Here is a 21631-nt window from a genome sequence, read left to right on the forward strand (position 1 = left end):
AGCAACCACTGGAAAGGAAAGACAGCCAGAATAGTTCTCAGCACAGTGTTTCCAGCCACCGGAGCCTGCACACAGCATCCCCAAGCCACAGCACACAGGTGCTCCCCGAGTTCCCACCTGCAGAGGCCCAAGCTCCAGATCAAACTGACAGCTCTGGCCAGAAAAAACCAGATCCTTTTAAAATCTGGGCCCAGTCCAGGAGCATGTATGAAAACCGACGTGAGTAGCATCCTGGCCTCTGTCTTACCCTGACCCCTCCACAGGGCTCTACCTTTCTCTTGAAGGTTATTGAAAATAGAGGTGTTGCAGTATGTAAACCAGATAAAGTGAAATCCACAAGAGGCAAAAGTATGGCCAAGGGAGTGGACTCTGCTGACTATCCATGGAGGCCCCACTATGCCTTCAGTCTGGGGAGGGGGTAGAAGTGGATGGTTATCAAATAAATGCCCTGGGTGAAAATGGGTTTTTTTTCCTCCCTTCAGTTAAAAGGAATGGTAGATAAGAGCTGCTGTCTCATTAATTCTCTGAGTGGAGATTGTGATGTGCTCTGATCACAAATCCGATATGCAGTAGAACTTAAATATGATTGACTGGGATTGTAGGGCTAATGAGAAGAAATTAAATGCTTTTTAAGTGGTCTCTTGATTTTCAAAAATACTGTTTTTTTAACCATTATAATCTCTCTAAACATTCCCCACAAGAAGGAAAAAACAATAGCAGTGAGTGGTTGTGCTTTAATTACTTATCCAGTGCTTTACCTTTTCTATAAATACGAGCTAGTGATAGTATATTTTGTAACTTCTTGGCTCATATAAACATAATATCATTCTCATGTTTAATGTCTTACTTTTTATTATGAAATGATTTCCAAAAACTATTCGCCATAAATAATACTCATTTATCTTACCAATGGAAGTTCCTAAAATGCCTTAATTTTAGGCGATGCAAACTGCTTGTTGTTGTTGTTGTTGTTCTTGGGTTGCTGTTTTCCGATGTTTTCTTATGAGTATAATTGGTCAGGGTGAGGCAGCTGTGAAGGACAGATGCATCATTTTCTCTTTTTGGTATGGGGTAGGGGAGAGGTGTTGTGACGGTGGAGATTCGGTTTGTTGAAGGGTCTGAGAGAAGCTGGAAGAGTGAAGAGTGAAGAGTGCTCATCCTCCCCTCAGCACAGGTTTCATTTCTAGCTGCGACTGTGGTCACTGCTCAGCAGGGACATCAAGAGTCGTGGCAGAGAGGTTGTGTGAGGTGTGGGGCCCTGGCCTCCTGTCCACCACACAGACTTGGCTGTGCTGTGCTTCCTTTGCCAGCCGAGTGCATGCTGAAAGTCAACTTCTCTGTGACCAAGCAAAATGGGGCAGTGAGGCCAGCATCCTTGTCTGAGGAGGAAAGTTGGTCAGTCCACTGAGTGATACTCAGCAGTTTGGAGGCAGAGGTGAGCCTGGAGTCTTGCTGGTTATCAAATGTTAGGAGTCGCTCAGGGCTCTGTCCTTTTCCTCCTCAAGGGATAAATATTACTGCCTTCTTACTACCACAATGCATGGAATTAAATAGGCTGTTTTGGCTACGAGTTCACTCTGCTGACAAAAAGCCCACTGATTTGAGCAGGGACTTACTTTAGTCGCTGGACTAGAAAGACACCCCTAAAGTACCCCCGAGGCCTGACTAAAGGAAATGAAGTTCCATTTGGAATGACCTCGTATGCAGTGGATGCTAACCAGGAACCAGATTCTGTCCTCATTGTGTCTCCTCACTCATTGTAGTGATTTCACTGAAGTAAACCGTTTAAGAGATGTTTGTAAAGAGGAGCGTTTTCACATTCCCTCCACATTTCTCTCAAAGCATGTGGCTTGTCCAATCAATGGTCCGACTTCAGTTAATGTTGAGATATTGCTTTATTGACCAAGCCCCTGCTTTCCTCAATACAGTACACATCTATGATTGAGTTTTCCTGTATGAATCTTTTCATGATAAAATGAATTGCATTCTGAAGGGCTGGCAGGGGCATCATGGGTTGACAGGATAATTCTAAAACATCCGTTTAATAGAAGGCTCTTGCTCAAATGCCATTTTTACCCTGGTGGTGGCAAATTTTCTTAAGAATTTGACCTAATCAAATGTTTCTAAAAAAGTTTTCACCAGGAAAAAAAAATAAGAAAAAATATGTAATGTGGCCATAGCCAGCTGCTGAAATTGCTCAGGTGGCCTCCAGACTGAAATATTTGGGGCCAGGCGTCGTGACTTTCTCATGTAATCCCAGCACTTTGGGAGGCCTAGGTGGGCGGATCATGAAGTCAGGAGTTGGAGACCAGCCTGGCCAATATGGTGAAACCCCGTCTCTACTAAAAAATACAAAAATTAGCCAGGTGTGGTGGCGTGTGCCTGTAGTCCCAGCTACTCGAGAGGCTGAGGCAGGAGAATCACTGGAACCTGGGAGGCGGAGCTTGCAGTGAGCCAGGATCATGCCACTGCACTCCAGCCTAGGTGACAGAGTGAGACTCTGTCTCAAAAAAGAAAAGAAAAGAAATATTCAGAATGGTGCCAGTTTTGTTCCTTCACTTCCTTTAACATCTGAGGAATCGGATAGAGCAGAACAAATGGGAATCTATTCCTTTTTGGTAATTGGAGGCTCTGTAGTTGACTGATAGATAGTAGCAACCTAATTGATGTTAAGATTCACATTGATTTCTTCCTCACTACTAAATGAGGATAATGATGAGACCTCCCCCTGGCCCCCATGGTGATTATTCAGTATCTGTCACAGATTTTATTTTCACAGCACCTAGGAATGAACCTGCATCAATCTTGTCTTTGAATCGGTGTTTTTCTTTATCTCAGATCAGTTTCTGCCATTCCCTTAGGTTGTTTTGTATCTTGTCTTTCAAAGAGAAAAAAGTGTATAGCCTTGTTAGATGTGATTCCCTGCCCTTTCTCCCCAAGACAGTAAAGTGAGCAGAGTACTCCAGGAAAAACAGGAAAATTGAAATCAGCAACAGCAGCTTAACTGTGCCATATTACCCTCTTTTTGTTGGAAATACATTGTTCTTTTTCTTTTCTTTTATTATTAGGGGCAATGTGGAGATTAACACAATCTGTGATCACATTCCTTCACATGGTCTAAATTTGTTGCAATGTACCATATTTTTGATATGGCCATCTCTCAAGGCAGCGGTATTAGAATGAATCAGTCTGAATTACACATGTGTTCATGAATCCCTTTGAAGGGTTTCAATGTTTAATTAAAAACAAAGATGAGCACTAAAGTCCTTTAAAAGCCATGTTGCCTGTTTTATAGTTTCTCTAGAATTGTGCATATCTTAAAAATGACAGTGATGCAGTCTTATTAGTAAATGTTTAGGAGAATCAGGTCACATCCAGTAGCATTTACTACAAAATAAATTATAAGGCTTGTAGTTGAGACTTTGCCTGTTCACTATATAGTTTGGAAGAAGCAGCTCAAAACTGTCCTATTAACCAACATTGTAAATCTGTCTTGCCTTGGAGAGACATACTTACAAGTTTGGAACTGGCAGTTGAGCTTCTTTATCATAGTAAGCTTAAGAAGCTTGGGTGTACCTCCAGATTTTAAGAGCTATTATGACAGTATTTGTGTGTTTGTTCAGTTCTCCGATAGATCCATTGATTTGCATCTCTAAATGTAAGACTGTTCTGGCTTGAAATGCTTAGAATTCACCTGAACAGATATTAGTACAAGAATGAATTTCATCCTGAACTTGATACACTTTTGAATAAATGCTGTAGTTTAATGGTAGCACAAATATACTTAAATTTTTCCAAAAGCAATAAGGGTTTAGACAAACCATGATTGAAGTAAGGCCAATCAAGAATGTGTACTTTAGAGTGTCATTAAATAAGGAGAGTTTAAGATGGTAATAGGAGTTATAGGAAACTCTCAATGGTGCAATTGTAAATTCTAGCTTTTTGACAGGTAAAGCACTGTGAAAAAAAAAAAAAAAAAGAAAGAAAAAAATGGAATCGAACTATGGTCTTTTAAAATAACAGCCATAACCTTTATTGTGAAAGCTGAACTGCCTGTTCCTTATCAGTCAAAACTAAATTAAAGTGAACTAAGAGAAAGAATGTACATTAAGCTTTGCAAAATTGTGAAATTAATATTCCAGCCATGTCACCTTCACCTGCATCGGGATTGAGCAAGGGTGAGAGAGAGAGAGAAATCAATTCCACGAATTTTGGAGAATGTCCGAGTAAGGATCTGCTGAAAACTTTTGTCTCTCCATTTTCATTCATGTTGTTTGATGTTCTCATTGGTCTGGGGGCCTGGGGAGAAGTTCAGAAAAGAGAAGGAAGAAAAGAGGGGCATGAAGGGAAGTGCCTTGGAGCTCTTGTTGACCAAACGCAAACCAAAGACAAGATGGAATAAAAAGGGTTTTGCATGCCCTTGTCAAGTCTGGAAATGTGTTAGTATGTCTGTACTAATGGAGACACCAGGAAGTTTCTCTGCAAACCTGGTGGTTCCATTCTCTCTAATTATCAAAGGAAGTCTTTTGACTGCTTTACTGAATTGTCACTGGCATTACCAAAAGGAGACTAACTGCAGAAATTGTTCATATGCAAGGGCTTACAAATGAAAACTGAACAAGGTTTTCTTAGCTCTATTTGATTTAGCCTCACTCAAAAAAAAAGTGATATTAATATCAGAAAAATGGTTCTACCTTACTGCCACCTAAAAACTTAATTGCAATAAAATCTGCCTGAAGTAAGGAAGGAAACCATTTCAGGGGAAGTAGTTTAGAAACTTCAATGCCTCTAAGAAGAGGTGGCCTCGGAGGACACAGAAGAGAGAAATTTCATAATCCCATAATGTGTTTCAGTACTGATTTATTGCCAAAGTTATATATTGGGGTAAATGGCATTTAGTTGGTAGAAGAGTAGAATTGTTAAAATGCCAAAATTGAAGTAGCAGAAGACTTTCTTTGTAACATGTCTGTGTGTCGATGTTTATATCTGTGTTTTCTGGCTCACTGTTGTGTCTTTAACATCCCTAATGTCAGTGGGCATCTTCCTTTTCAACAGAAAACCTTTAAATAAATTTGCCATTTTCCCACTGGTCCTCAGAAGGAAATGAAGCTTTTTTTTTTTTTTTTTCATGTGGACTAAACAGTGTGATAAGGCTAAATCTGTTGGCCACAACCTCCCATACCATGCTAGGTCACACCTAAATGAGCAACAGTAGGCAGAAACTTGTTACATTTGGTGTCACTGTAGGATGGGCAAATGTTCCGGTGTTAAATGATGCTGAGAAAAATGGATCCGGGCTGGAAGTCTCTGCAGAGGCCCTTTCGTTGTTTCCAGAAAGGCCACACACTCAGCAGACCTAAAAGAGACTCTGCCAGGAACCCAGTGCTGGCTGGACAGCACCAGTGGTCTGTTTCGGTAATAATCCTCCTGCTTGAGTGAACCAAAGACGGAGACACAACTTGATTTAATTTGTTGTTTCATTGAGGCTATTACAGCAAATATCCTTTAGCCAGCTACTCGAACAGAAAGAAAATATTGTTACCTTAGCGTGCTCAAGAAAATATTACTCTCAAATTGTGTTTATGGGAGTCCTGTGCTGTAGCTTAGCTCCATGTTCTAGGTATTTTGCAGCTTAGCCTCAGCAATTATAATAAAGCAGTGGATAGAAAGCACCCATTTACAGCCCTGGCACTGAGATAGCTCAAGTAAAAAGATCAGATTCAAACTCCTCTGACTTGTACTTACTGGTCATTTGGTTTCTTGTCTGTTGGTGTATTCATTCACTATACGTTTTAAGTTTGTGGGTGAATCACTAAAAAGGGACATCTCTTCGCAAACCTAAAATCTAAACATCCACCTTCTTCCCTATTCCGTTGTATAAAACTGGAGAAGAAAAGAATTAAATTCTCAGGCCTGCACTTTCCTTCAGCCCCAAATCCAGTTAATTAAATAAGAAGGTATGCACTACAGCGTTTGAAAATCTCCTTTAGGATTCATTGTAACTGAATCATAATTTTTTCCCTTTAAATAAAAGATACGTCATTTTATAGGTCACAAAACACCCAATGTATACATTAAAATATTAAGTAAGAATTAAATAGAAATAACCCTCTTTTACTTTAGTGAAGTAACAGTGGTGTATAGAACAATTTCATGTATAGTAAGTATTTTCTTATGGAAATTACATTTCTTTTAAAAAACAAGATATTCATTTTAAAGCCCTGGACCATTACTGAGCATTGAAAGTAAAATACCAAGTTATTGGAAAATGAATTAATACTTTTAATGCTGAAATACCATAGGCAAATTCTAGAGTAAATCAGCCATTTTGGCAATGAGATATATGATTCATTAATATAGACTTTTTGTCATCACCATTGATCTTAAGGATTTGGAGGCCTGGCTGATTTTGGTAATAGTATTGAAATCCTAATAAACTTTGTACAGTCATCCCTCAGTATCTGCCGGGAATTGGTTTCAGGATACCTGCATCCCCCACCAAGGTTATAAAAATCCATGGATGCTTAAATCCCTAGAAAATAGCATAATATTTGTGTGGAACACACACACACACACACACTCCTTCCTATATTATTTGGTTGTTTGTTGTTTATGTATTTATTTATCTATTTGAGACAGGGTCTCACTCTGTCAACCAGGCTAGAGTGCACTAGGGCAGTCATGGCTCACTGCAGTTTTAACCTCCCTGGCTCAGGCGATTCTCCCACCTCAGCTTCCTCAGTAGCTAGAACTACAGACACATACCACCACACCTGACCCATTTTTTATTTTTTGTAGAGACAAGGTCTCACTATGTTGCCCAGACTCAAATGCCTGGGCTCAAGCGATTCGCCCGCCTTGGCCTCCCAAAGTGCTGGGATTGCCACTGTAAGCTACTGCACCCACCTCCTCCTATATACTTTAAATCATCTCTGCATTGTTTATGACATCTAATACAATGCAAATGCCATGTAAATAGTTGTGATACTGTATTACTTAGGAATAATGACAAGAAAAAAAAAATCTCTACGTATTCATCACATCTAAAACCATTGTAGGTCTAACGAATTTTCTATCTGTGATTGGTTGAATCTAAGGAAGCAGAACCCACAGATATGGAGGGCTGACTGTATGCAGAAATACTAGGATGTTTGAGAGTAATTTTTGGCAAAAATGATCTAACAAATTATTAGCATTGCTAGTCTTAACTATTTTAAGGAAAAAGAAAGTGACTTAAAGATAAATCAGAAAGTCTGTTTAAACCAAGCTGTTCTCTTTCATCCTCTAGTAGAGGAAACATCTGGTGACTTAACGTGACTTCAGAATCCTTAGAGCCAGCTTCAGAGATGGCTCTGACTTAGCCTGAGTTCTGTTCTTGGACATGGACACCTGCTTTGTGGTGTGGCACATCATACTTTTAATTTACTTAATTCCCCTTGCAAGAATACTGAGGAAAGCAGTTAATGCTGACTATTTGTAGTTAAGGATTATGGCTTGGGCTTGATTCAGAATTATCAAACAGTGATGAGTCCTTTGAAGAACTTTAGGGCTCAGTGACTATTTCCACTATTTACTTTATCCCTATGTCTTCTGTTATTTCACCTGTTCAGAGTATTTTGTTTCTTTGCCTATATTGAAAAGCTTCCATCTGATCAAGCACCACCATTCTTGTCCTGCAACTGTGTTCATCTTGGAGGTATCACTGCTTTTATCAGAAAAATAATCCATCTCTTTTTTCTCCCCTCTCTGCAGTTCCAGATTACCAGGAACAGGATATCTTCCTCTGGAGAAAAGAGACTGGATTTGGATTTAGGATTCTGGGTGGAAATGAACCAGGGGAACCTGTGAGTCTTTTGCTCGTCTCTCTCCCCAGCATATTTTTCTAAGGCTTCAAAGCAAATTGGCAACAGTGACAAATCACCAAGATTTGTCCAGCTAGATGCAACACTGACTCTTTCATCTTGAGTAGTATGGATTTTTCATTGGGTTTTGTGGAGCACTGTTTGTCTTGAGGAAGAAGAGACTAGATTCTTTCTAAAAAGTTTGTATGAGTGTTTGTGAAAAGTGGCAGCTGCAGCCTCTGTAGACCACTCCTTTCCCCCAAGGGAGCCAAAAACAGAAAGCAAAACAGGATAATCATCACCTGATATAACAGTGGCCTGGTCCTTCTGGCCGGGTCCCTTCACTCTGCCAGCAGGTACTGGGCTTTGTATATTGAGTTGCTGGTGTGCAGAGAGTATTTCACAAAGCCTTATGAGACAGTGATTGGAGAATGTCAGACCCCTGCCTTTACAAAACTTGAGAAAAAACCCTGAGTAAGGGTCAAGAAACATTGAACTTCCCTGGATCTCAGTGACTTCCATTTTGGAATAAATTTAGAATAACATAACAGGGTTCTTTTGAAGGAAGAAAAGAAAACTAAAATAGGTATTGTTAATTTCCTTGTGATAATAACAGCCATTATTCATCGAGCGCTTACTATGTGCCAGGTTCTGTGCTAAAGGCTCTTAACATACATTCTCTCATTTATCCATCAAACCCACCAGTTTATCACGTTTTCACATTAAGAAAAAGAAAGGCTAATTAACTTGCCCAAGATCACGGAGCTACCAAACGGAGGGACTGACAAATAAGGTCTGACTCGAATCCATGTTCTTAGCAACTATTTTGTCAAAGTTCTTTGCAAACTATAAATGCCACGTAAAGGTAACTATAGCATTATTGTCTGCTGGAAAGGCAAGGCAGGCACAAGTATTCTAGCTAAGGTTTAGTGAATGGCAAATATAACAGCAAGACACTAACTATAAAGAATGCTCTGCTTTCAGGTGCTAAAAGACTTCGAAAATGGAGATGTCCAACCAACTTTTGCTTCATTCATTCATTCATCTAAGAGTATTTATTACATATTCCCTGTTCCTAGGCATGATGCTAGACTCTTAAATAAAAGTAATATTAAAATTTTATTAGCAGAGTTGTATGGAAACAGAGTTTTTAGGTAGCTCGGAAAGAAGAATAGGTTGTACGATGAAGGGAGAAAAGTGATCTATATCTGCAGAGGAGAAAAAGAAAGAGTGAGTTGTCAATAGGCCACAGATAAACATCTGGAAACTAAGCAAGAAATATTCTTTCCACCATTTAATAATTGTGGCAATACTTAGCACAATGTCTTGTACACAGTGGGTGCTCAATAAATGTTTGTGGCATGCCTGCAGACATGAATGAATGAATTGTTCCCAGAGATGTGAAGGCCATTGATGTCACAGTAAATGTAGGAGAGAAGTGTTTCATCCATCGTTCAATTATTCAACAGATTTATATTGGTCACATTGTACCACTGGGTGCTGCTGATACCGACGGCCGCCTGAGGTCTGGAGATGAATTAATCTGTGTAGATGGGACGCCAGTAATTGGAAAATCACACCAGCTTGTGGTCCAGCTTATGCAACAAGCTGCCAAACAGGGCCACGTCAATCTCACAGTGCGGCGTAAAGTGGTTTTTGCGGGTATGTATTTCATTCATTCCTTCAGACAGTGCGTTGTCACTTGATTCACAGAAAAGGCCCCCTTCCTGTGTCTGCCTCCTTGAGCGTCTATTTTAGCAAATGTTTGCAAATGTGATCAAGCTCAGAATTTCCAGATGGCTTGCTTCTCTCAAGCCCTGCAAAAATTACTGTCATTCTAAAGTACTTTAATGTGCCGTTTGCATATGTTCAACAAAGTCTTCCAGAGGAAGGCTTGTTGAATATATATTACTTCCCTTCTATCTCCTTGCAAATCAGAACTTAGCCATCCTCTTCATTTGATGATAATCCTCAACAAATGAGGTCATTATGAAAGTCAGAAGAGTTGTAGCTTCATATCAAGAGAACAAAAATTGGGTTTGTGCAAAAAATAAGTTCATAAAAAAGTTACTGATTTCTTACTGTCCTATGTATTAAACCAAGATTTCTTTTTTTCTTTCTACAAGAAAGTTGTAGAGCCAGCCAGTTCTAGGTCAGCTTTGATTCCTTCTTCCTGCCCATAAGCTTTGAACTTTAAATCTCAAAATACTACATATCCTTTCAGGCTCAGCACAAATATAACCTTCTTCCCTCGGAAATTCCTCCTTCCTCCGACTACCTTCAGATTTTAGCATTCCCTCCTTGCCATTCTAGTGACTCATGGTTTACTTCCACATCAGAATCTGCCATTTTGAGACAGTGAATTGTGTGAGTGTCTATCCTTTCCCTTGACCTACCAGCTTCCCGAAAGCTCACGTTGAACACACCTTGATTGTTCACCTTTGGATGCAGCTCCCACCTTGAAACCTTTGAGACAGAACCCAGAATACAGCAGAGGTGATTGTCTTCTATCAGTTGAATTACTGGAGAAATATGACCTGAAATATTATGAATTCTCGTGGCATTAATATCAGTGAAACAGATACCTGTCAGATCAAATTAATTGGTACCTTGTTTTTTTTTTTAAAAAAAAGAAAGTATAACCTATTTTAAATGGTATATGATTAATTATAGAATTAAGATGTTAAATTCCATTGTGAGAGTCCTACCTCCTGCATCCATGGAAGACAGTGTTACCCTGCTGTAGGTTATGTCCCTAGAGCTTGTTTGTGGCCTCACAATCCTTCTTAACATAGTATTTCATGCAGCTAAAAGCAGTCAGCTAGAACTGGTTTTTGAGATGTGATGAAAACTATCTGGCTTCCCTGGCCCAAATAGAAATAGTAAGGAAATGTGATTTTTTGGTTTCAGGTTTATTTTTTTAAATATTAAATATTTTGGATTTTTAGCTCTGTGTAAAAGACGTGTCAAAACTATGAAGAGACATTATGCAAAGCGAACTAGTCACAAAAGGAGAAATAGTGATTCCCTTTATATGAGGTACCTAGGGTAGTCACATTTATAGAGACAGAAAGCAGAATGATGGTTGGTGGGGGGTGGAGGAAATGGGAAGGGGAATTAGTTTTTAATGAGTACAGAGTTTCAATTTGGGAAAATGACAAAATTCTGGAGATGGATGATGATGATGGTTGCACAAAAATGTGAATGCAGTTAATACCACTCAACTATATGCTTAAAAATGGTTTAAAATTTTGTTATGCTTATTTTTCCACAATTAAAACAATCTATGAAAAGAGCAGCTTTTGAAAATAAATACAGTCTGATCCAAAACTTGGACACAACACGCATTTTGTTTTTGGCATAGTTGGTTCCACCTACTCTGTTGGCTGTTTAGGAGCACTTTAGTAACACTAGCATGGTGACTAAATTCAGAAGGAGCCCAGTGTATCCGGTTCTGTGATCAGAGTAGATGTTGACATCTGGAAGCTAAGAAAAGAAGCATGTGTGTCTCACAGGTGTTGTCATGAACCCCACATAGGGCAGGTAGCCTCAACGTTACCGTCACCTTACTGTTTGTTGCCGGATGGAAAAAACTGAGTGGAAATGTGATTGGAAAGTAATAACAATATGAACGTGCATCCAAGGTTGTATCTATGAAGCCAAGATGGTGGTCTTCGCGGATGTAGCCCTCACCTACCCTTAGGCCCTTCCCTTTGTGCAATGGGGAAATATTTCACAGCAGGTTGATCTTGCTGCAAACTTGATTCTAAGTGTGGATGTCAACATATTGCATGCTATAAAATAACAAACACTGTTTGGGAGTCCTATTTGGTGTTAAGTAGGATCAATGTTCGTAAATACTGAATGGCTAATATTTGTCAAGAGAAGCTGCTTTCAATCCGTATATCCAGGTTTTGTGAAACCAGGTGCTGTCTCCTCCCCTCGGTTCATGTTTTGATTTCTTACGGGAGTTGCGGGAAGAAGGGATGGGCAGCAGGATGGAGGGGCTGCCGGACACGGTGATGTACGCGTGCATCTCTGTTACAGTACCCAAAACCGAGAACGAGGTGCCCTCGCCAGCCTCCTCTCATCACAGTAGCAACCAGCCAGCCTCGCTGACAGAAGAGAAGCGCACCCCTCAGGGCAGCCAGAATTCGCTGAACACGGTGAGCTCGGGCAGTGGCAGCACCAGCGGCATTGGCAGCGGTGGCGGCGGGGGCAGCGGCGTGGTCAGCACTGTGGTGCAGCCCTACGACGTGGAGATCCGGCGTGGGGAGAACGAGGGCTTCGGCTTCGTCATCGTGTCCTCGGTGAGCAGGCCCGAAGCAGGCACGACCTTTGGTGAGTGCTGAATGTGAAATCGCCCAGGATTTCCTACCATGCCTGAGAGTTTTTGTTCTCTTGTGAGTGAAAGCTGAGCCAGACCTCATGAGCAGAAATGCTTTATGGCTTCTAGCTCTGGGTAATTAAAGACTTAATTGGGGATGGAATTGACTTGGTAGCTTTTTCCCTTTTGAAGGTTGGGAATATTTGTTTGGCCCTTTCAACTTCCACCCTGAGAATGTGATCACGCACAGACAACTTAAAGCATACATCAGATTTGCGTGAAATTTGAATAGCAGCCAGGCGCGGTGGCTCATGCCTGTAATCCCCACACTTTGGGAGGCCGAGGCGGGTGGATCACTTGAGGTCAGGAGTTTGAGACCAACCTGGCCAACATGGTGAAACCCCATCTCTACTAAAAGTACAAAAATTAGCTGTGTGTGGTGGTGCATGCCTGTAATCCCAGGTACCTGGGAAGCTGAGGCAAGAGAATCGCTTGAACCTGAGAGGTGGACCTTGTAGTGAGCCCAGATCGTGCCACTGTATTCCAGCCTGGGTGACACAGTGAGACTCCATCTGAAAAAAAAAAAGAAAGAGAAAGAAAAAGAAATTTGAATAGCAACCCCTGGACAGCATACAGAGTCTACAGTTTTTGCCAAAGCAAAGCTTTTGAAAGGTATTGAATAGGATAGCACTAATTGCAAGGGCCTCAGAGTGGTCTTAAGAATATCTTAAGAGTTTTTACAAGGAGCATACGGCTCTAGAAATGCTCTAGGAAAAATAGAGGTGTAAGGAATAAAAATACTACAGGAGATGCTAGTCCACCTCATCTGTGTTCTTGCTCTACTGTATTCCCAAAGGAATTTTTTTTAAATTTTAAATAATATTTTTACTGTTGCTTGATTTAAAGTCTAGTTAAAATCTGAGTTAAGAGTCATTTGATTTTCCTGTCTCATCCAGACATTGAAGGTTTCAGCAAAGTATGTAGAAACACAATTGTCACTTTCTCAGAAGGTTCAGTCTCTGCTGGGTACACTAGCAAAGACCAATAGAAACCCAGATGATTGCAGAAACTAGTGATGTATGAATGTTTCCCATTGCGATGGATTGATTATAGATGTACACTCCAAAAATGATCCACCTTCCTGATTGAGTAAAAAGTTATTTGTTATCTCCGAGCACATTTGTTACTTACTATGGAATACAATGGGAGAAGGGGAAGGGCTGTGCAGGCTGTGCAGGCTTTTCATGTACTTCAGCTCTATCCCTGAATGACTTACCCACGTGGAAACTGGCTAGGATCAGCAAGGTGCTACACCCCTTTAGCATTCTCATCCAGTAGAACTCACTTGGCCTCCATTTAGTCTTGGTGTGTTGCTTCCTGCTAGAGCTGTCTCCCTGTAAGTTTTATGTTTAACAGGGGACAGTGAGTCAGCCAGGTCTATGCATGTGTGGCTGCAGTAACAAACGTCCATTACTAACAGTGCTTTTTGAGCTACATTAATAAAGTCATCATAGCATGTCATGGATGGATGACCTGAAATCAAAGCAAGGTTTTTTGGTTTTGTTTTAAAATTTATTTCAGGGACTTTCCTGCTTAATATAAAAATAAAGAGAAGGAAGAGGGGAGAAAGAAATCCCAAATTATTTTCTTCAGATTTACAATTTGACTGTCTCCATGCATCCTGTGATGTTCCTAACTATTTCAGAATTGTCAGTTTCACCTTCTAGAAAGAAATAGCATATATGTCAAGTGGCAGGTTATGTGTTATATAATGAATATTGTATTCACACTCACAATTTGGTCTTTGATTGTTTTCCTTTGGCTCTTACAACGAACAAATTAAACTTTCCCTAATACCTTGCATGAGACTTCTGAGCTTTGCTGAGCTTTCCTCAGACCTGCTGTTCGATACCTTTGTGATACCAATTGTCCTTGGAGATCAACTAAACTTAGTCAAGACCTTGAATTTGAGTATGGGAGCATTCCAGCACGCCTACCTGTTGTATTCTAATAGACTGTTAACTTTTAAAAATTATCTTACCTTGATGTTCCATCCTGTGATACAAGCTCAGGCAAATCTGCTGAAATTCAAAGGAATTAAAGCACATTTTCCCACAGACGTTACCCTTAAGGTCCAAATTATGACAGAAGAGCCTACTCAGTTAGTTGTAATGTCCCTCATGTTAATTTTGTCACCCTTTCCAAAAGGTAACTCAACTGCATAACTACCTTCATAGTCCCCAGAAAGACAAATTCTCAAAGTAGGTGAATATGCATAAGAACTTTGAAACTCAATACATGATTAACTAGATTAACTAGAAATCTGTATCAGGCCTCAAAGCCAGCCACCTCTCTCTAGAAGTTAGCAATGACATGCAGTGCCTCAAAGTGCACGATAAACCTTTCTCTCCAAATGCACTTTTTCCGGTCTTTGATACTGTGGATGTGCAGTAACTGATGATGAGAAAGGAGATGATTAAAGGAAAAAGGGTGAGGAAAGATTTGAACCTAGCTTTGGATCAATGTCCTCAGCCTAAATAGGTACTAGATTTTCATAGTCCTTTGAGGGGATTTTTGTGAGGCAGGAGGATGATTTCAGAGCTAATGAACCAGTCGGGCCACACTCTGAAAGCACATAAGACTAGCTGCTTGAGGAAAGGTCCTAAAAGGAAAAATAAGCTTCAAGGTTGGGTGCTTTCTTGGCTCATCTCTTATAATTATGCCCATTTTCTAAAGCTTTCATCATTCTGGGGAGAAGGCAGAAAATCTGAGTGTTCGTTCATTAGGTGTTTTCAGATTGAATTTTTGGTGCTAGCAGACTTATGCCTCACCAGATGCCCAGTGATTATTTTTCTAAACGGAGAAGGAACAAAACATTGGCAGAAGCTTAAACAACAGCTGGCAAAAATGAAGTGACATGAACACAGAATGAGTAAAAGCATCCATCCCAGCCTTGGGTATCACATTTGCAGTCCCAAAATAAGCCAACAGCGAGTTATTTTGGGGCTCTTAAAAATCTTTGAAGTTGCCAGCTATCCCAAATTTTGTAATTGGTTTAAGGAGGAGACCTGGGGGTTCCCCTGATTTTGAATCTGGAAAGGATGGCAGCAATCGATTCTAGTTTCAGGGCAGTAGCTCCTCATACAGACACCCTGAGTATTGCCAATGTTTTGACCATCGGTGCAGAGCTCTCCTTTAATAACATTTGCTTAATGCTTTAATTAATTAACACTTAACCTTCTCTTTCCCTTTTCAACCCTTTTTCTCTTCCCTTTGCTATATTCCCACGTAACTTTAAAAAAATTAAAACTCAATATCAAAGCAGGCAATGCATGTGTGGCTATGCCTCACAAAATAGGTCGGATTATTGAGGGGAGCCCTGCTGACCGCTGTGGCAAGCTGAAAGTAGGAGACCGGATCTTGGCAGTAAATGGATGTTCCATCACCAACAAATCCCATTCAGACATTGTGAACCTAATCAAGGAAGCAGGAAACACAGTTACCCTCCGCATCATTCCTGGGGATGGTAAAGTATACCTATTATCTCTCTCTCTCCCTCTCTCTCTTTCTTTCTGTCTTTTCCTTTTCTCTCTTTCTCTTTCATTAGTGTTCATGTAACTGAATAGTGTTAATTTAGTGGCAGCTTCATTCATCCTTAACAAAATATACCCATTAAGTAAACGTGAGCCACTGTTACTAACCCATATCTCACCCTCTTATGTAATTAATCCTTTAGCCCTGTGACCCTGTCTTGCTGCAGATATAAAAGTTTCAGAAAAATCTTCACCCTTTCCTCAACTTATTTAGCTTTTTGTGTCCTTGTCTTCAGCACTATAAAATAGTTTTAATACAGGTAGTACAGATCTGCTGATATGTGTAATATGAACTGTATAATCTGGTAACATGACAAAACCTGCATGGTAGCAATTCAGAGCCAATACTATGGTTTTTTAGAATAAGTGAATGTATCAAAGTTTTTTATTTAATGGGAGAATCTGAGAGTTTGTGTCTACTAGATTTGTCCCTAATTTTTGTATGTGAATGAAGAAAGAATGAAATCTCTATATTTTTGATAGATTGTATCTGCATTAAACTAGGCCTATCCTTATTTGTTTGTTTGATTAGTTAAATTCAAATCTTTGGTTCTTTTATATAACTTCTGCCCCTCAGGGAACATTGGCATTGTCTGCAGTGGGTGCGAGTAGCATCTGGTGAGGTCAGACATGCTTCAAAACATCCTACAGAACACAGAATAGCCCTCACAATAAAAAGTTACCCAGCACAAAATACCAATACTCATTGTATTATTCATGTTTAATAAAAATTAAGTTGAGACTGAGTGCGGTGTCTCACACCTGTAATCCCAGCACTTTGGGAGGTCAGGGCGGATGGATCACCTGAGGTCAGGAGTTTGAGACCAGCCTGGCCAACATGGTGAAACCCTGTCTCTGCTAAAAATACAAAAATTAGCCTAGCATGGTGGCACATGCCTGTAGTCCCAGCTACTTGGGAGGCTGAGGCAGGAGAATCGCTTGAGCCCAGGAGGTAGAGGTTACAGTGAGCCGAGACTACGCCACTGCACTCCAGCCTGGGCAATACGGCGAGACTCATCTCAAAAAAAAAAAAAAAAAAAAAAAAAGTAAGTTGGTACACTAATGTCAGGAAGTATAGATCCTTTAGAGAATTAGATCCTGAATATTCACTTTATTCTAAGCTTACTCTGCCCTGGAGAGGAAAGTGACACTTGTCCCAAAATGTTTAAATGTCTTTTTTTAGTCTTGCTATATGTGTTATAAAATATATATTCTAAAAGTCAGTGAGTATTTCTCAAAAAAAATCTGGTTTATAAAGATAGTGTGATAGAAACTCTATGCCATGTATCTATAAAATAAGAAAATCAGACATTTCATCTGAAAGTTATTTACCAAATGAGTATTTTTATATACTAACTACTAGAAAGTGAACTTTTTTATAGTTCAAGATTTGAAAGGTATAGCCAGTGCCTTAAGGAAAAGGTAAATGCAAAACCAAACAGTAAATGTTTGAAAATTGTTGGTTCCAAGAACAGAAAACTTTCTCTGTGCCAAAAATATCCCATACTAAATATGGAGCAAAAAAATGGCTTCTTGAATGATGTTCTACTTCACCCTCCTTCAAATGCATGGTTAGTCATTTACCAACTGGTCTGGAGTTCATTCCACCAATTCACCACTCTGGAAAGGTATTACAATTTAGAAAAGTGGTCACAAGATGATAGAACATAGGTTCCTAATGGGAAGGATGAAGGAAGCCAGAAAATACAGCGAGAAGTGATTGAGAGAGCCAAATGTGGTCCAGACATCCCTCCTTTCATTGCGCTTCATTTTATTGCACTTTGCAGGTACTTCATTTTGTACAAATTTAAGGTTTGTGGCCACTCTGCTTCGAGCAAGTCTGTCAGTGTCATTTTTTCCAACAGCAGTTGCTCACTTTGTGCCTCTGTGTCACATTTTGGTAATTCTAACAGTATTTCAAGCTTTATTAGTATTAATTATTATTATATCTGCTGTGATGACCTGTGATCAATGATCTTTGATGTTACTATTGTAATTGTTTGGGGGTGCCACAAACCATACCCACATAAGAGGACAAACAATTAATGTCATGTATGTTCTGATTGCTCCACTGACTAGCCATTCCCCATCTCTGTTCCTTTCCTCAGACCTTTTCCAAGATAAAGCAATATTGAAATTAGGACAATAAATAACTTTACAATGGCCTCTAACTCTTCATATGAAAGGAAGAGTCACACATCTCTCACTTTAAATCAAAAGCTAGAAATGATTAAGCATAGTGAGGAAGGCATGTCAAAAGCTGAGATAGGCCAAAAAAGCTAGATCCCTCATGCTAAACATTTATCCAAGTTGTGAATGCAAAGGAAAATTTCTTAAAGGAAATTAAAAGTGCCACTCCAGAGAACACACGGATTTTAAGAAAGTGAAACAGACTTATTGCTGATATGGAGAAAGTGTGAGTGGTCTGGATAGAAAATCAAACCAACCACAACATTCCCTTAAGCCAGAGTCCAATCCAGAGCAAGTCCTCAATTCAGTAAAGGCTGAGAGAGGGGAGAACTTTCGAGAAGATAGTTTGAAGCTAGCAGAGGTTGGTTCATGAGATTTAAAGAAATAAACCGTCACCATAACATGAAATTACAAGGGTAAGCAGCAAATGCAAATGTAAAAGCTGCAGCAAGTTTTCCAGAGGATTTAATTATTAAGATCATAGATGAAGGTCACTGCACAAAATGCCAGATTTTCAGTGTAGACAAAACAGTATTCTATTAGAAGAAGATGTCATTTAAGACTTTCCTAGCTAGAGAGGAGACATCAATTCCTAGTTTCAAAGCTTCAAAGGACTGGCTGACTCTCTTGTGAGGGGCTAATGCAGCTGATGACTTTAAGTTGAAGCCAGTGCTCATTTGACTATTCTAAAAATGCTAGAACCTTTCAGAATGATGCTAAATATACTCTGCCTATGCTCTAGAAATGGAACAACAAAGCCTGAATGACAGCACATCTGTTGTGCTGTGGTTTATTGAATATTTTAAGCCCACTATTGAGACCTACTGCTTAGGGGGGAAAAAATTTCTTTCAACATATTACTGCTCATTGACAATACACCTGGTCACCCAAGAGTTCTAACGGAAATGTACAAGGAAATGAATGTTGTTCTCATGCCTGCTAACACAACATCCATTCTGTAGTTCATGGATCAAGGAGTCATTTTGACTTTTAAGTCTTACTGTTTAAAAAATGTATTTTGTAAGGCTATACCTGCCGTAGATAGTGGTGGCTCTAATGGATTTGGAAAATCCGTTTGGAAAGACTTGGAAAATCTTCTGGAAAAGATTCACCCTTCTAGATGCCATTAAGAACATTTATGATTCATGGGAGAAGGTTAAAATTTGACATTAACAAGATTTTAGAAGAGGTTGACTCCAGCCTTCATGGATGACTTTGAGGGGTTTGAGACTTCAGTGGAGGAAGGAACTGCAGGAGTTCTTTTGTGGTGGAAATAGCAAGAGAAGTAGAATTGGAAGTGGAGCCTGAAGATGTGACTGAATTGCCATAATCTCATGATAAAACTTGAACAGACGAGGAGTTGCTTCTTATGGATGAACAAAGAAAATGGTTTCTTGAGATGGAATCTACTGGTAAAGGTGTTGTGAACTTTGCTGAAATGACAACAAAGGGTTTCGATTATTACATCAACTTAGTTAATAAAGCAGTGGCAGAGTCTGAGAGAATTGACTCCAATTTTTTTAAAAAAAGTTCTACTGAGGGTAAAATGCTATCAAACGGCAACACGCTGCAGAGAAATCTTTTGTTAAAGGAAGAGCCCCGTGATGTGGCAAACTTCATTGTTGTCTTATTTTAAGAGGTTGCTACAGCTACCCAACCTTCAGCAACCACCACCCTGATCAATCAGCAGGCATCAACATCAAGGCAAGACCCTCCATCGGCAAAAAAAGATTACAGCTCACTGAAGGCTCAGATAATCATTAATAGCATCTTTTAGCAATGAAGTATTTTAAAATTAAGGTATGTAATTTTTTAAAACATAATGCTATTGCACACTTAATAGACTATAGTATAGTGTAAACATAAATTTTATATGCACTGGAAAACCAAAGAATTTGCATGACTCACTTTACTGGAATACCTGCTTTTTTATTGCCATGATCTGGAACTGAACCCATGATATCTCCAAGGTGTGCTTTGTGTATGAATTTAGACACATTTATCTACATGCCATGGAAAGATATCAAACAGACTAACCCAAAAGAACAGGACCCAGGGATTGACTTTCTGGGTTTATAATTGGTCAATCTTATTGTGGGAATGAGAATGTCCAAAACAGGAAGGAAAGAATGTACTCCCCAAGTGAAGAGCTTAGAAAAAGAGTTTGAAGTCAGTAAAGACATAAATACTCAGAAGCAATTTATTCTACAGTGTAGATAGTAGATGTTGACTTAATGAGATACACAGCTGGGTGCAATGGCACATGCCTGTAATCCCAGCACTTTGGGAGGCTGAGGCAAGAGGATCACTTGAGCTCAGGAGTTCCAGACCAGCCTTGGCAACATTTTTATAGTAGTAGAGACATTGTCTCTACTAAAAATTCAAAACAATTAGCTAGGAGAGGTGGCTTGCACCAGTAGTCCAACTATTTGGGGCAGGGGACAGGAGGCGCTGAGGCAGGTGGGTGGCTGGAGTCCAGGAGGTTGAGGTCGAGCTTCAGTGAGCCCTGATCATGCCACTGCATTCCAGCCTGGATGACAGAGTGAGACCCTGTCTCAGAACAAACAAAATAAAACAAAATATCCCGGAAAAAAAACTTTTAAGCCTGAACACCAAAAATTATCATTCAGGGTGGATTATCCAATAACATTGGCATTATAAAGGCAATTTTAAAATTTAAATACATAGGAAATATAAAATTCACATAGATATTTTGTGCTACCTTGGTTAGAAACAAGTAAACATAAAACTGGTACAAGATAGTTGAGGATTGATATTTTTTTATGGCAGTACATGTTCTGCTGAGCATGTGATTTCATCCAAGATGTTTCAGAAATTTGGTTGATATGATAAAAACCCTCTTCTCTTTGTAAGTGCCAGAAGCCAGGTAAAGGGAATCAAGTCTGGCAAAGGATGAATATTTGATGCTCTTTTTTTTTTTTTTTTTTTTTGAGACGGAGTCTCGCTCTGTCGCCCAGGCTGGAGTGCAGTGGCACGATCTCGGCTCACTGCAAGCTCTGCCTCCTGGATTCACGGTGATGCTCATATTTTACGTGGGTCTGAGAAACAGCATCTTGGAAATTAGAGTTGAAGCAGGGGAGTTAGATTTCTCAACAGATGTGGGAGATCCAGGAGGATTTTGCAAACCCCTAGAAGACAAAGGTGACCATTACAGTTCAGTGAAGAGATAATCACGCTGGATCCACTTCCTTTCTGTGAAAGTGTGTTGGACATAGTTGATTCCAAGGTACAATGGAGGTGCCGATGCCTCAGGTCTCCTTCAGATCTTTTACTCTAATATTTACTTCATCAAGTGGCCCAAAGGCCATTTGTTTCATGATATCTACAAGGAGACTGAAGGCCTTAACTCAGAGTAGTTTCTGAGCTCTTAGAAATCTATCACGTCTGCAGCCAGGTATGGTAGCTCCCGCCTGTAATCCTAGCACGTTGGGAGGCCAAGGTGGGTACATTACCTGAGCTCAGGAGTTCAAGACCAGCCCAGGCAACATGGTGAAACCCTGTCTCTACTAAAATACAAAATATTAGCCAGGCATGGTGGCACATGCCTGTAGTCCCAGCTACTCAGGAGGCTGAGGCACAAGAATTGCTTGAAACCAGGAGGCGGAGGTTGCAGTGAGTCAAGATCGTACCACTGCCCACTCCAGGCTGGGCAACAGTGA

General features: G+C 40.0%; 1 protein-coding gene across 9 annotated transcripts in view; it reads left to right on the top strand.

The window, feature by feature from the left end:
• The window catches only part of MAGI1 (membrane associated guanylate kinase, WW and PDZ domain containing 1), a 685858-nt gene that overhangs the window by 648087 nt on the left and 16140 nt on the right, over positions 1-21631 (top strand). For 3 of the 9 annotated variants that reach the window (XM_031935182.1, XM_023200334.2, XM_023200357.2), the window contains exons 14-19: positions 3-219; positions 4143-4226; positions 7753-7844; positions 9311-9503; positions 11889-12182; positions 15491-15694. In XM_031935182.1, coding sequence (XP_031791042.1) covers positions 3-219; positions 4143-4226; positions 7753-7844; positions 9311-9503; positions 11889-12182; positions 15491-15694 — 1084 coding nt within the window. The remainder of the gene's footprint in view (positions 1-2; positions 220-4142; positions 4227-7752; positions 7845-9310; positions 9504-11888; positions 12183-15490; positions 15695-21631) is intronic. The other 6 variants (XM_031935183.1, XM_023200351.2, XM_023200341.2 and 3 more) reach the window with 5 other exon arrangements.

Source organism: Piliocolobus tephrosceles, chromosome 2 (genome assembly GCF_002776525.5).
Source record: "Piliocolobus tephrosceles isolate RC106 chromosome 2, ASM277652v3, whole genome shotgun sequence".
Taxonomy (NCBI): Eukaryota; Metazoa; Chordata; class Mammalia; order Primates; family Cercopithecidae; genus Piliocolobus; species Piliocolobus tephrosceles.